Here is a 16,024-nt window from a genome sequence, read left to right as displayed (position 1 = left end):
ATATTTTGGGTTTTGCAACTGTTCTCACAAAATGCCCTGTTATGTACAGCCAGTTAGAAAGTACCTTAGAAAGCAAAATGTGAACTTCTGAGCTGAAAAATCAGAAGAGATTTTTTTAAAAAATAGTCGCCTCTCTTTTCAGATAAGGATTCAGGTAAGTAAAGAGGTCATTGTGCAAAGAGTTTTTAAAGAGAAAAAAAATCACAGTATTAGATAGTTACTCTCTTAATTATTCAGCCTTACTTGTAAATGCCAGGAAGTTTATATCTAGGGGTTACAGTGTTATGATTCTATAATTATTGCTTATTTTCTCTATAAAGATTAAATACAAAGAAGACTATGAGAAAATGAAAGGAAAAGCTTTATCAACAAAAGATTCAAGACTTCTGCACTCTATGCAAGTAGCCAAAATAAATAGTGAGGTAAATGTCCTTTCATATCCACTTTTATTATTTCTTTAGGATTTACAGATCCCAGTGGTTGCATGCTTATAGTAAAAATCAGTATTTCTTCTTATTAGACTTCTTTATCTAAGCAAGACAATAGTGGTGAGGGATTAAAAGCTTAAACCTTGTAGAGATTGGAGACAAAATAGCAATAATGATCAAATCATGTTTATTATATTAGGAACATGCCACAGGCTCACACGATTCATTTCCTATTCTCTTGTAATTTCTTTTCACTGACTAGCAATACATTTGTTCTATCACTACATATGTCAATCATGTTTAACGCTAAGCAAGGTTGGCAAAATGTATAATTCAAATTCTTCAAGATTAGAATAAATGCATATGTGCAATATTTCTGGTTTGGGAAAATAAAAGATCTTATATTATAAAATTATAACCTGCAATGTAACTTATTACCAGTTTCAGATCTTAGTTCAAAGAAATTTGTATTGAAATTCTGATTCAAAATAAGTTATTAAGGTTATTATTTTGGTATAAGATGCATTAAATCATTGAATTTTTGCCAGTCTAAATCTGCATGAGATTATGTGTTTATTTGGTTGAAATATGCAGAAGTGGGACCTCAAGCACATCCACATTTTTTAGCATACTGGATTATGTCAAGTGATGTAGCTTTGCAATAGAGAAATCCTGAACTACCACTTGCTGTTATCCATCTACTCAAAAGAAAGGAAGATAATCTTTTCCTTTTCATAAGCAGAATAAAATTCGTTTTTTTCTCTCAGAGGTTAAAAATTGAAAAAAATGGGATTACATTTTATGCCCTTTTAAATAACGGCAGGAAGGCTTAATCAAAATGCTGATTCTTGAAGGTATCTCAGGCACTGATTCTTTGGTCTTTGCTTGACCCCTAGAAGAAATGGGGTCATAGCATAGCCCCAAGAAAAGGTATGGCATGCTTGTGGCACTTTGAGCTGTATTTAATATGCTGGTTAAAGTTTTTCCAAATTAAAACTAACATTTGCCTGACTTCTGCAGCCAAAGAAAAATAGTTCTTTGAAAATAATTATTAACTTCAGTTAAGTGTTAGTAAAATTTTGTAAGCCATTATAAAACTTAAAGAAAATTTCACAATGCTAGCAAAGAAAGCTAGAACAGAAATTTAGTCTTTCAACTCTTAATCGGATAAGCAAAACTGTGCAGAGATTTGAAGGAATTGAAAGTTCTTGTTTTTAATCTAGTTATTGTTGTGTGGTAAAGGTAACTGTTAATTCAAGTTTGGTGTTTCATCAATCTGTTTTAATTTTTGGTAAGGCAATATGTTGATATTACTGCAGATTGCATATAAAAAAGACTTTGAGAAGAATAAAGCACATTTCCATTTACCACTGGATATGATAAATCTGAAACATGCAAAGAAAGCCCAGGCTCTAGCTAGTGATGTTGACTATAGGAAGAAAATTCATGAATATACAGCAGTTCCAGAAGACCTAAAGACACAGTGGGCCAAAAAGGCTTATGGGCTACAAAGTGAGGTAAGATAAAAGACATTTCTTTTATTAGTTTAAAAAGGCTGATAAGAATAATTAAGAGATTAGAATCTATTGGTTATTGTTTGGTCTATTAAATCTGGGCTGCAAAAAATCCAGATAATAACTAGATGTCAAAATCTAACTTTTTGTCTGCCACCTATTGATAATCCAGAGTTTTATAGTTCAGATAGTACAGCCCAGGTATTGTCATTTCAGAGGCTACATGTTAAGACTGCAGACCAATCCACATGGAATTACATACATATGTACTGTAAAAATAAAATGTATTTAATTCAATAAAAATTTATTAAATTAATATATTCATTCTCACAGAAGAATATTTTGTTGAGCTGAACTCTAGTAGTACCAACAGTTTGTGTGAATAAAAAAATTATACAATTTTATATATTTATAAAGTTGCGTATACAACTTTATAAATTTATGTAGTTGTTATAACTTAGATCTTTATTTGCATTTATTATTAGACTTATATCCTGCCTTTATTTTGTTCACTCCAGGATGGTATATATAATGTTCCTGTCTCCTAATTTCTCCATGACAGCTGTCTTGTCTGTGCTGAACAAAAGTGACCCCTCCACCCAAATGGCTTTCATGTCTAAGAGAGAACTGGAAGTCTCTTAATTACTCTTGTTACACATAGCTGGCTAATTTAATATATTTTAATAATGCCACTCTATGTAAAACTTGTGAAATTTTATTTCCCCTTTCCTTTCAGCTTCAGTACAAAACTGACCTTCAATGGATGAAGGGAGTTGGCTGGATAGCAGACCAAAGTATCAATATTGAACAAGCAAAAAAAGCAGGAGAACTCATCAGTGAGGTCAGTTTACTCATTTTATTCAAATATTTATACTGCTGAAATCTTATAGAAAGGAAAAGCTCTTGTAATATGCTGATGGCATGACCCAGTGTTGTAGTTTTTCGAGCATGTGATTGACTGACTGTCAAACCACCAGTTGAATTATATTAAATTAAGAGCAACAAATTTTCTGCAAACAGACAGATTTGCAGAATTTAGCATTTTATTAAAATACTGAAACTACTGTTCTATTACCAGTATAAATTCCATATTTATCTGCAAGCAGTGCTTTTTTTCTTAAAAAAAAAAAGGTGCCGGAACTCACACATGTCATACAACCTGCCTTGCCTACCCTGCAAGGTTCCATCCCAAAAAGGTGCTGGAACTCCGTTCTGGCATTCTTGAGAAAAAAAGCCCTGCTGCAAGTAATGTCATGAAGGATTAGTAGCAGAGGTTGCCACATATTGGCAAAGAGTTTCCTGCTTTTATCGTTTGACTTCCCATACCATCTTTATTCCCCACATGTGTTCAAGGAAGGGGAATACAGTTAAACTTGTATATGATACAGATACAAATAAGTGGGGCTTGCGGTGCCATCACAGTGCCTCATTAGAAATGAATGTCTATGATATTAAATCTTAAATCCATATCCATAGTAGTGCTCGTGGCACTTGATTGAGAAATTGGAATGAGACAGTATGCGTGTTTATGTATTTAAGTAGCATACTTCAAATTATCCCCATTTCAATTAAATATGAATGTATGTAAATTATGAAGAATGTGATTATAATTAAAATCTCAACTACAAAAGAGCCGTGATGGCTAACTCTGCATTCCACTGCCAGGAGTTCGATTCTGACCAGCTCAAGTTGACTCAGCCTTCCATCCCTCCAAGGTCAGGAAAATGAGAACCCAGCTTTAACTTCAGAGTTGATAGCAATATTTTTAAAAAGAAATCTTGCAGTGCTATGTGACCTAGACTGGACATAAATGGAAGGTATACCTGATCAATTTTAAAGTGGTGACAATGTCTGAATCATCTTAAAATGTATTTTAATTAGAAAAAGTATCGACAGAGGGCTGATGCTCTAAAGTTCACAAGCATTGCAGACAGTTCCCAGATTCAACATGCGAAGAAAAGCCAGGAACTGCAGAGTGATGTGAGTCTGCTTTACCTTCTTTCTATATTGATTTGTTATTGTTAAAAACAAAAAATCTCTGAGGACAAATTGATTGATTGACTTATTATGTGTCATCAAGTCAGTATTAACTCTTATTCACATCAATAGTTTTTCTCCATGACAATATGACCCTAACCTGGTCCTTCAGGTCTTCCAACAATGTACCCATTGCCACTGAAACTGAGTCCATCCACCTCTGTCGTGCTGCTCCTCTTTTTTTTCCTTCCATCTTTCCCAACATAAGAATTTTCCCAGAAAGCTAAGTCTTTACGAATACCAGCAATGAAAAATAGGAAGATTTAGCAATGAACATTTTTCATTTCTTACATTGATTCATATGTAGTTCATCTGTGCTACTTAATGTTTGGCTTACTTAAATAATGTATCAAGATGTTGTTTTACCATTGTTTTGGATATTGTGGTGATCAAGGCTGTGTACTAAGAAAAAACAACTTAATTTCTGCATATCTTTCCTCAGCAAGACTCTACTGTTTGTTGCTAAGGTTATGTGTCTGTCTTCCACAATTGCTGGACAGAATTGTTGAGAGTTAGATTGCAAGTTTCATAAATTATCATTGGTTGCATAGTTAGCAAGCTGTTTAGATGGATTTGGCTTTTTATCCACCTACTGAGTCCTACCCCAGGACCTGGGATGGCAGATGGTGTTTGATAGTGTTAAAGGTATCATCACAAGATGTAACTTGCTCCAAGTAAAGCTGCCTTTTGCAATTGACTGATGCTGAATTTGTCAGTGCTGATAGTGTTCAAGTGGTGCTCTAGTTGCACCCAAGGCATTTTTTTTTATTATTGTTGGTAATATCTGTCTACCAGAACCACCGTAGGTATCAGTTAATGTCAACACTACTGGGTTAGAGGTTGGACCTAGCAGAAGTTATGTTTATATATTTGTAAGAACTTAGATATTTCTTGTTGTGCCTTATGCCTCTGGATGAAATGATTTGGTCTGCTTTTGTGAACAGATTGCATACAGATCAGCAAAAGAGGATTTTCTTCACAACTACACCATTAGCAAAGACGAGCCTCTATTCATACAGGCCAAAATAAATGCAGCAAACATTAGTGAGGTATGTTGAGATTTGAATGCTATTTTGTATGGAGTTTATGGAGAAAGCCTGAAAGCTTACATTTTAAGTAATAGTAGAGAGTTGCTATCCTTGTGCAAGTTCTGAAACATTTCTACCAAAATATTTTAGAAAGGTGCACAACCCATGTGGGTATCTATACATTTATATATAATATACATTTATACAAAATAAGAGCTCAACAGTATCCCACAAGAATTTTGTGAATTATAATTTAGTGTGGATTCTGAGTCTCTGTTAGACAATGTTCCTGTCAGAGAACTAGTGTCTAGTATTCATTAAGAGTGACAGGGTTTCTTTATTGTTTTGGGTTGCAATTTCCAATAGCTCCATTCAGCATCACCTATGTCAGGAATAATGGAAGCTGAAATTTAAAGCATTTAGATTATCACATTTGGGAAAAGCCACCATAATTTTTTTGTAGAACACCTATGTTGCTAACATTGACACCTTTAATAAGGATCTTTTTAATTTGACCAATAGGGAAACAAACAAGCTGGATTAACAATAGGAACTTGAGATGCATTTAAATAACTGGTAAAACAGTATAAATCTGATTCCTTTTGGAGCTATTGGATGCAATTATAATGCCTATGGTTCATGACAGCAAGCAAAATAATTGTGGTATTAACATATTTTTAGAAAATGTACAAGAGTAGCTGGGAGAGGCAGAAAGAGAAAGGGTTTGAACTTCATCTTGATGCTATACCATTCCTGACAGCCAAGGCAAAGAGGGACCTAGCAAGTGATGTGAGTATTGATTTGAAAATATGCTCCCTTAAGAATTATTAAAACTAGAATGAATGCCTGCATCCTTGTTTAAGCATTTTGCTAATCAATAAATGATATGTGATAAACAAGAAACAGAATGCAGGACATACCTTTATAAGAAAGATTACTTGGATCTGATTCCATAGTTAATAATGAGTTAGAGTATTTATTTCTCCCTGCTGCCATAATCTATTATTTTTCTCAACAGATAAAATACAAGGAGAATTATGAGAAGACTAGAGGAAAGTTGATTGGAGTGCAAGATGTGAGCCAAGACTCACAAATGGCTCACATGCTTCATGTATCCAAGTTGCAGAGTGACCTGGAATACAAAAAGGCATTTGAATATGGAAAAAATCAATATCATGTGTCCATGGATATGATAAATCTTGTCCATGCTAAGAAAGCTCAGGACTTGGCCACTGATAGAGGATATAAGACAATTGTGCACCGCTATACAGTCTTGCCCACAGATATGAAGGTAGAATGGGCCAAGCAGGCTTATGGCTTGCAGAGTGATGTAAGTCCCAAAGTTCATTGTTTTTACACAAGCTTATACTCTCTTAGCCATTTGTGGCTAATCATAAAGAATAACTTTGGATGGTTAATCTATTGTAGGTTTACTGATAACAACTATATTATCTGTATATAATCAGTATATAGTCTGATTATATACTAAGACCACTAACACAGTGACTCGATCAAAGGGTCAGGAGCTTGTTAAAATATAACTAATTTAATAATCACTTCCAATATGTGATTCCAATATGGTAGGCGTTATAGTGCGATCTGGTATGGTACAGTTCCTAAGTTAGATAAAATGTACACTGTTTTCCCTGGATCAAAAACAACTTCATTTATGGAATCCTGTGGGTTTTTTTAAAATACAACTTTGTATAAATTCCTGATGGATCTGGAAATGTGTATATATTGCAAATTATGCAGAGTGAGTACTTTTTCATAGTTAAATAATATTTACAAATCAATATTACACTTCTCATCGACATCTAATATGAATGGAAACTGTACTTAATATTTTTGGGTGAGCATAGGCTATAATGAACAGATCAACGATGCAAAGTAGATGGGGAAATGTTGTTTTTTACATGGGTTTGGGTGCGTGTGTGTGTGTGTCCAAGCATATATATTTTTTTAAATGAGGCTAATTTGAGTTTAAAGCTTACACTACAATTTTTTATTCTTCCCATCTTGGAATGGCAAGAAACTATGCACCTATTTTCAGCAACCATATCATAGGTAGGTTTGAACCCCTATTATAGAGTATTTATCTGATGATGATGAATTCACATTTCCCTCTTTCATGTAACTTTGGGTAGAATTAACACATGGGTTATTTGCACTGGCCTTTACAAAAAAAGTGATTTAAATAAGTCATTCCTGTGTGCACCTTCACTAATTTCCTTTACTGCCCCAAATCTTTCCTATGGCTGTAACTCTATTCACATTTGGAGTAAGTCTTATACTCATTTGCCTTATTTCAGGAAAATAGGGGAAAAAAAGATTTATGGAGAAATCCTTTGAACCAGCCCTGATTTTCATGACTGATATTTTGAGAATGTCAGAAACATTTAGTAATCAGTAAAAGAGAGTAAATAAATAAGTTCCTCCTCAATGCACTTTCTTTTAAACCTTATAGCAAAAAGGTTCACTGTCAGCACATTCATGATCTCTTTTTCAAACCACCACCCTCCCTTTCACATTTCTATCCACAGTTGCAAAGAAGTGAATAAAACAAAAGCAGGCTCTAATTTGGCTCAGTTGGTGTTCTGATGTGTGAGTTCTTTAGGTGGCATTTTTAATGTGTGTGCAGCCACAATGGAGCATTTTCATTTCCTTTTGTCAGAACCGATACAGAGCAGATCTGAACTGGATGAAAGGAGCCGGATGGATCGCCACTGGGTCATTAAATGTGAAGCAGGCTCAGAAGGCAGGAGAACTCATTAGTGAGGTGAGATTTCATGACAGCTGCAGCAATACCTGCCCCATAATGCATGTAAAATGTCTGTATAAAATTAAAATAATTCCACTGAAAGGGGGAGAAAAGAAAAAGGCTCTCAAAATAAGGCATTGTAGTCATAATTAGAAGGAAGCCAGATACCAAACACAAAACAGTGGGAGTCCATATAGTCTTTGCAAAAGCAAAGGAAGTGACAAGCAATATCATGAATAATAATGGCAATCAAACAATTGCTATCCCACCACCTTACATTTTATTAATGAAGTCCATCAAGCCTTAACATGTATATTTATGACTCTAATAACTGACTTATGTTCAAGCTCTCCCTTTTTTCAGTACAAAAAACAAAATGTAGCTTATAGTTGCTTCTGAATGCTACTAAGACATCTATTCTGAATGATTGAATATGCATACCTAGCAAGTAAGTTAAGAGGATTTAAGGATTCAAGAGAACTTTTGTGCAGTCACACTAAAGATGGTTTGATGACAGGCATGATCATTTATAGCAGAAATACATGTAGACGCAGATTTTCTAGTGTAGTTTTAGTGCTACCGAAGCTCTTTGACCAGAGAGCACAAAACAACATAAGATATTAATGCTTTTACAATATTGTTTTAAGTAAGCAATATTCAGGCACTTGGCATAATTATTTTGCAGCTTTAATATTTTCACCATTGAAATGGCAGCACTTTGGAAATTGTGATTTTTACCATCTATATTTCACTTTTTGCTTGTAATTATAATTTGAAGGAATGTATTTTCTAAAACTTGGATTTCTATTAATCTTTGTCCATAGCAACCATAAGAATCTTTTATGTAATTGTTATCTTTATAGGTACGAGTGATAAAATGTTTTTAACTTTTGAAGCAAGTGTCTACCATTTTTTTAAAAAAAAATTTAAAATATTTTTAATACAACAGTTAAATTGGTGAATCAATTATTTCCACTTGTGGGAATAGCACAATAAAGACGCGCTGCAATGTTAACGTAAATGTCACAATCCAATGTTCTCTAAGTGAACAACACACACACACACAGACACACACACACACACACACACACAGACACAGAGGAAAAACATAAGCAATAAGATAGGCTATCAGAAATATCTTCAGTGTTTATTATTTGCATTTATGGCTTAAATCATGAGATTTCAAATAATGCACAAAAATATCATTGTGGTATTATATTCAAATAGCTGTTTTACTTCAAGGGCTTACCTATATAGAATGCTACTTTGTATTTCAGACTTGGGGAGAATGCATGAGGGTTTTTTTCATGGGATTCTGGGCATTTTATTATACACAATCCTCTTGAAATGTTTTCCTTAAATTTTAAGTGGAAACTAGTATGATCACATTAGTAAAAATTAGTTTTAAATGGAAACTAATTCTAATCTGAAAGTTCTTAGGTGATAAACATGAAGAAAGAGGAATAATAATTATGTTTACACATTCACTCTAATCTCAAGGAATCTACTTTTTTTTATTTCAAATAGCATGAAAGAGCAGCACAAAATTCACTGCTTTGATCTTTTTTTTTTTTTTCTCAACAGAAGAAATACCGTCAGCACCCATATGCTTTGAAGTTTACCAGTATTAAAGACACTCCTGAGATGATCCAGGCTAGAATTAGTTATAACCAGGCTGTGGATGTAAGTTGTAATGTATATACATTATGATTATAAGAATGGTAGCCTCTTTGAATGACCTGATTGAAGCACTAGTTTTCTGTGTCATTGACCTCATTCTCAGGAATAGAGAAACTTGTGTTAATGGAAACCTACGATTCTTCTAAAAAGCCTAGTAAAACACTCATATATGGAGAGATAAATTTGTAACCCTATCCTAACTCATACAGTTTAGTACATTAAGCATGTGTTTATAATTTACTACCATATCAGCATCATATTTGTAATATATATATTTCTCCTTAGGGAACATTTTAAATATGAATGTCTCTTTCTCTCACCAAAACAATTATTAGCAATTCTCTTTTTTTACAATAAATCAATGCTAGTAATACAAATCACTTCAGTCTTATACAGCCATATACATAGATGCTTCTAATCTACAGCTGATTATTTCTATAGTAATAGGTAATTCTGTGATGGATACACACAAAGACAATTACATGAGGAGATGAAAAGTGATTTATGTTGTTTTATTTCAGAGTTAAGTACAGCTATCTACTTAGAAATAATCCCAATATGACATAAAATAGAACAATAAAATAATCAAATTAAATAAGTGCACAGTGAGATCTAAAGTTTGGGGAAATAATTATTACCTCATGGTGAAAAAAATAATACAGTAAATACCAGACAAGCATTATTGGGAAGTGGCATTTTATCACTACTGGCTCAGGAGAATATGCATGGTACATTGATAAATAAATAAGCCTGGAAACCATACTGTATTCATATTCAAGAGTTAAAATAATTATCTTATTCAGGACTTATAAATGAATAAATCTGCCATCAAGGATTTCAAAATTCAGAAAACAGCAGGAGATAATTCTGTCTTCCAAAGCACGTTGCCTGCAAGTGCTGTGTTTTAGAAAGGAATTTGTAGCATGAGACAGCAGTGCTTCGATTCTCCCCGTTCATATTGAATTGAGATACTGGAATGCTATCCTTTGATAGAAGCTAATTAACGTAGTAATAGTTAAATAAAAAAACATTTATTGCTGTTGTGAATCATCACTTTATAAACTTTACTACTGTATATGATAAGCAAACAATAGTTTGGATGTATACCGAGGGAAGAATTCACGATTTGCCAAAAAAGGTTTCAGTGACACAACCGGAAATAGCTGACTTCAAAGGGTGCTCCAGATTCTAGATGCCACAGCCTAAATCAACTCATTTTAAATCTCCAGTTAGTAAAGACAGTCACAAGAAAATTATAAGGCTTAGATGAATTCTTATGTTGGCTATAGTTCTTGAATTAATTTTATAAGGATTCATTTGGGAGAGGGTAGGAGAGATATTAGCACGAAAACATGTAATGCTGCCTTACAAATTATTTTCTGAATTTTCCAGAGGCTTTACAAAGAACATGGAGAGAATATCAAACATAATTATACTCAAATAGCAGAACTTCCTGAGATCTTTCAAGCTAAGCAAAATGCTTTGAATATCAGTGAGGTAAGTTTTTTTGGACACATCTTGACTTTCTTTATATTAATTATAGCTGTGATTTATGTAAAATGTATTTTTCTCACTTTCTTTCTTGAGGATAAGTCTGATTGTAAATAAGGGGTTACAAGAACAGGCTTATGCATATGCATTTTTGATGTTCTTTTTATTTTTAATAATGGCAGCATTGCCATATTGTTGGCTGGTTTGGCTTTCTGAAAAGAAGATTCCAAGATGCCAAGACTGAACTGAGATGAAGTTTGTCCTTAATGTCCTTAAATCAAAGGGTGGAAGTTGCAAAATTTGCAACCAAGTTATTTGCGTGGTAGTCACATTACATAATAGCAAGGAGTCATTTTGTTGTAGTTAAGTGTATGTTTTTCCTTATAGCACATCTATCCTATCTTCTTGAGGATAGCTACCATTGCTTTTATTCAAAATGCCCCAGATTCAGTTTGCATTGCAAAAATAAAAATAAAAAAATAAAAAATGGGTAGCTGGCCCAAATGTAATTTTCTATTATGCTTGCCTGCCATTTATGCTTCAGAATGCAATATGTTACCTCTGGGGTATTTTGAGTGTTGATTTCTTCTTGCTAGTGCTATTATTACTGATACCTTTTATGATAACTGCAAATTAAGATAAAAGAGAAGCTATTGCCAAAACTAGAGGTAAACATTAATGGATATAAACAAAATAGTTTTGTTGCCCTTAGACAAGATAATAAAATGACTGCTTCAGACACATTGGACTGAATCTAGATTAATCATAGTTCCAGTTTGAATCAATAGATCTAACAGCCAGCTATTCAAGTTTGTACAGGCAAGAAATCAAAACCATGAATACTAATATTAGCATCGTAAGATTACAGTAACAGAATCTTACAAATCTAAAAATACCTCTCCCCTCAATTGCCTTTACTTTCCAGAGAACTAGGGAGAGTCCCCTTTGAAATATTTCTTTCATACTCATTTCTGTTGGCTGAAATAGCTCTTCTTTGACTGTTGTCTAGGACAGGGGTAGGCAACCTTGGCTCTTTTATGGCTCATGGACTTCAACTCCCAGAATTCCTGAGCCAGCACAAGTCATAAAAGAGCCAAGGTTGCCTACCCCTAGTCTAGGCGGTTGCCCTCTTCCTACTCCTATTTCCCAAGTTCATTCTGACATCCATTACACCAACTGAAGCAGATTTCAAGGTTCTGTCAGAAATCAACTTAGCATCATATATGAACTGTAACTCTAACAATGTACAATACTGACCTAAATAGAGAAGCCTATTTAATTAGAAACAAGTTAATTTATATAAGTTTGGGCTAGGCATTCTAGGTATAGAACGTATTGTTCTTTGTAGGGAAGAACATGCTTCGAGTATCAATCAATGGATGTTGGTCTTACTTATTATTTCCAAACAGACCCATTACAAAGAATCCTGGAATAAAATGCAACATGGTGGTTATAGACTGAAACTGGATGCTATTCCTTTCCAGACAGCAAAGGCTTCTAATGAAATTATAAGTGATGTAAGTTGATTTAGTAACAATGGCAAAAAAATAATTCTAAGGGCATTTTGTTTAGATACTGGAAAAGGACAATGGAAGAAACAAATAGCTTTGGAATATAAAGAATTCCAAATTATTTCCACAAATTTTATGTGTGAATTAAATAATACTCTGCTAAGTAGAATTAGGTAAATGGATCTTAATGTACCTTTAAATTTGATACTGTATATTAGATTACTGTATATTATATTTGATACTGTATATTATATAATTTGTATTGATAAACTGGAAGGGGGAAGGGAAGATACTTTTAATGATCGCTGTTCTTTAAAATGGGTTTATTTAATGTTAAAAGTTAAAAGGAATTTGAATGTCAAAGTTAGTGTTAGCACAAAGAGGAATATCCCCGCCCCACTCTCAATAAAATTCTTAAGGACAATTGGGAAAGAGAATAAAATAGTATATAAAATTGCCTCTTATTTTGTCTGTTGCTACTGAAACATTATGAAACAATATATTCATTACTTTCAGATGCATCTCTAAAAGTACAGTAGCTGTTACATTATTATAAAGCTTTTTATTTTTAAACTAGGAAATTCCAGTAACAGATTGAATTTACTTCTGACTATATTCTAGTATGGTTTTTAGGTCAAACTATTCATCTATTGTTCCCCTTATTGTTTAAAAATGGTTTAATGGTTTATTATTATTTAGAGTAATTCTTAAATCTTTTCTCCAAGTATATCAAGAGTTTAACTCAGAGATTTTAATTTCATCCCCAATAATATTGCAATTCAGTTTATGCCATTATATGGAGTTCAACAAATAAAACAAATGAGCAGGTGCGAGGATCTATTGTAATGAGATTACATGTAACTATATTTGCAAAGGGTGTGAATATATATAACACTGTGTGTTTTTAGTACCACTTCTTACATAACAATTAGAAACCAGCTGTTGTTTAAACAAAGTACAGGTTAATAAATGTAATTTGAATTTCTAAACCCACATTCTCTTTCTTGTAGAGCAGATGTATTCTAAAACAAATTTGATTTTGCCTGAATAAGGCCATTTGATACATATGACTTTATGTAAAGTCTCCCCTATCAGAGAAGACAACAAAAAGAAATGTAAAAGTAGATATTTTATTTCATTTTTCATGTTTTGGCTATGTTAATGTTTTCTTTCTTCTCCTCAGTATAAGTACAAGGAGGCATTTGAGAAAATGAAGGGACATTTGATTGGTTCCCATGGCTTGGAAGATATAAACATCTCTCATTTCATGCATGCAGCTTTGCTACAGAGTGATGTAAGTGGTATACTAATATCACTATATTTTTAATAAGCAAACATTCAATTTGTTAGGATCAGCACATTCAAAATAATATAAATGGATGAGACTTTCACCTCTATTGGCATAAGAATATAAAGTCTTATCTAATCCAGCATCCTGCTTATTTCATCAACCAAGTAGATGCCTATCAAAACAAAAGAAAAAACAATGCATGGATAAGACATAAATATCATAACTCCTTTCACCATCTTTTTCCAGTACCTGGTACTCAGGGCCAAGATGCTTCCAGAATATTATTATTTAAATCTAAATAGGTTCTTAAGTTATCTGAGTTTTTGTGCATCATATGATCTTGTTTCTGAGGATACAATAAAGGAAACCTGCATGTAAACTCCCTTAAGCTTTTGGAACTCAAATCCAACACAATGAGTAAAAAATAAAAATGCTAACTTAATACTGCACCACTATTAAATATGGAAATGGAAGGGAGGAAACATTGAGGAGCAATGCCAAAAGAAGAAGTAAGGAGAAAAGTGAAGAGGACAAAAAATTATAGTGGTTCTAATTTTCTTGCAATGTGACGATGATGATGATGATGATGATGATGATGATGATGATATTCTTTCAATCATGTCAGATTCTTGGTGATTCTATGGACAAGCTCTCTCCATATTTTCTGACTTTGTATTATTTCTTTCAGTTCTTTTATGCTTTGGTTAGTTTTGTTCACCAATATAATACAGGCATTTTCAAAGAACACTTTTGAAATTACTAGAAAGACTTCTAAGACAATACTCATATGCTTAGGAACAGAATTCAGTAATGTGCTCATAATGTACACCAACTTTGTTGAGGAACAAATAATAACAATATATTCATTCAAATGGCCAGTTGTTTCCTGTGGTTATATTATTATTTTCTGTCCAGTTTCCTAGTTAATGGTTATAGTTATAATCGTAAAGCGAATAATTTCAAAAGAATTTGTCAAATTACTTTCTATGACTATCTTTTAAGTCATGGCTGAAAAATAGCATTTGTTTTTACTTCCTTCTTAGATAAATTACAGGAAAGATTTTGATAATCAGAAGAACAAGTTCCACCTACCATTAGACATGCTGAATTTAGTACATGCCAGAAAAGTCCAGTCTTTGGTCAGTGATCAGGAATATAGACAACTGCTTCATGATTATACAGCACTGTCAGAAGATATGAGGCTGCAATGTGCTAAAAAAGCTTATAAACTACAGAGTGAGGTAAATTAAGTTCTGGAGACCATCTTTAACTGAGAGTTGAATAGCTTCTGTGAGACAGAGAGCCAGATGCATCTGTGAAGAATTAGTGAAAATCACATTTGAAATTGGGCAAGGTCAGATTCAAACAAAGTGGGGCTATGCCCAAAATGGGCTGAGCCATTTAAAGTATAGTTTTATAATAATAACTTATAGCTTTACAATTAATTATTTTCATCCTTTAATCAGTATAAATATGCCTCCCCATTCTGCTTCTATGAAAATTTAAATCTTAGTTTTAAGAATATATTTTCTAATATATTTATGTACTGTATATACTGGGTTTATATGCTGCTCCAATCCAATGGGTCTCTTGAATGACTTACATTCAGTTCCTAAAATAACACAGCACTTTCTGGAGCTCCTCAGTAGTCCAAGGAGCTGTCCTTATTTGGTAGACAGGGAAATGTTGCTCAGATGTAATTTCAACCCAAAGCCACTATTATCCAGACATTCCAGACAACAATTAAATCTCAGTGGAATTGCTTAGGAATCTTACCAAGTACCCTCTGGAAATAATTGGATTCCACAAATGTCAGCAATAGTCTAGTCTCCTTGTTGACATAATTGACACTGTGCAATAGTGTGCATAACATGCAGCTCCCAGGTTAGTTTGGTCTATAACAATAATTGTATGAACTTCTGGAATTTCTGACAACCCAACCAGAGATAGCTGGTTGAAATTCTCTAATTCTATGAGCTAGAGAACTCTACCCCATCTTGATAATGGAATCTAGTATCCCAAGAAATGATGCTGCCCACCACCAGAAAAAAATGGTGCAGCAACAACAGGACTATTGGCCTAACCCTGTGGCCCTGTCCCTCCAGTCTCTTATAGAAGATTATGGATGCCAACAGCTACTCTACTTTCCTAGCCCCTGAGTTCATGCTTTCTGCCCAACTGAAATTTGGAAGAACACATTTTGAAGTGATCAACTGGTTTTTGTTGGAACAAACCAGATCTATGCTCCCATCCATATCAAACTGTGGACAAGAAGAGATTATT

At 33.5% G+C, this 16,024-nt stretch overlaps 1 protein-coding gene across 3 annotated transcripts in view; it reads left to right on the top strand.

Moving 5' to 3' along the window:
• The window catches only part of LOC120312250 (nebulin related anchoring protein), a 64,594-nt gene that overhangs the window by 24,985 nt on the left and 23,585 nt on the right, over positions 1-16,024 (top strand). For 2 of the 3 annotated variants that reach the window (XM_039352701.1, XM_039352700.1), the window contains 13 exons: positions 321-422; positions 1,748-1,945; positions 2,679-2,783; positions 3,824-3,922; positions 4,924-5,028; positions 5,689-5,796; positions 6,026-6,337; positions 7,682-7,786; positions 9,353-9,451; positions 10,841-10,945; positions 12,349-12,456; positions 13,634-13,744; positions 14,785-14,982. In XM_039352701.1, the coding sequence (XP_039208635.1) occupies positions 321-422; positions 1,748-1,945; positions 2,679-2,783; positions 3,824-3,922; positions 4,924-5,028; positions 5,689-5,796; positions 6,026-6,337; positions 7,682-7,786; positions 9,353-9,451; positions 10,841-10,945; positions 12,349-12,456; positions 13,634-13,744; positions 14,785-14,982 (1,755 nt within the window). The remainder of the gene's footprint in view (positions 1-320; positions 423-1,747; positions 1,946-2,678; positions 2,784-3,823; positions 3,923-4,923; positions 5,029-5,688; positions 5,797-6,025; positions 6,338-7,681; positions 7,787-9,352; positions 9,452-10,840; positions 10,946-12,348; positions 12,457-13,633; positions 13,745-14,784; positions 14,983-16,024) is intronic. The other variant, XM_039352702.1, reaches the window with a different exon arrangement.

This window comes from Crotalus tigris, unplaced genomic scaffold (assembly GCF_016545835.1).
Source record: "Crotalus tigris isolate CLP2741 ecotype Arizona unplaced genomic scaffold, ASM1654583v1 scf7180000018468.2839379, whole genome shotgun sequence".
Taxonomy (NCBI): Eukaryota; Metazoa; Chordata; class Lepidosauria; order Squamata; family Viperidae; genus Crotalus; species Crotalus tigris.
Note: the sequence above shows the minus strand (reverse complement) of the source record. Positions and strands in the feature narration are given on the sequence as shown.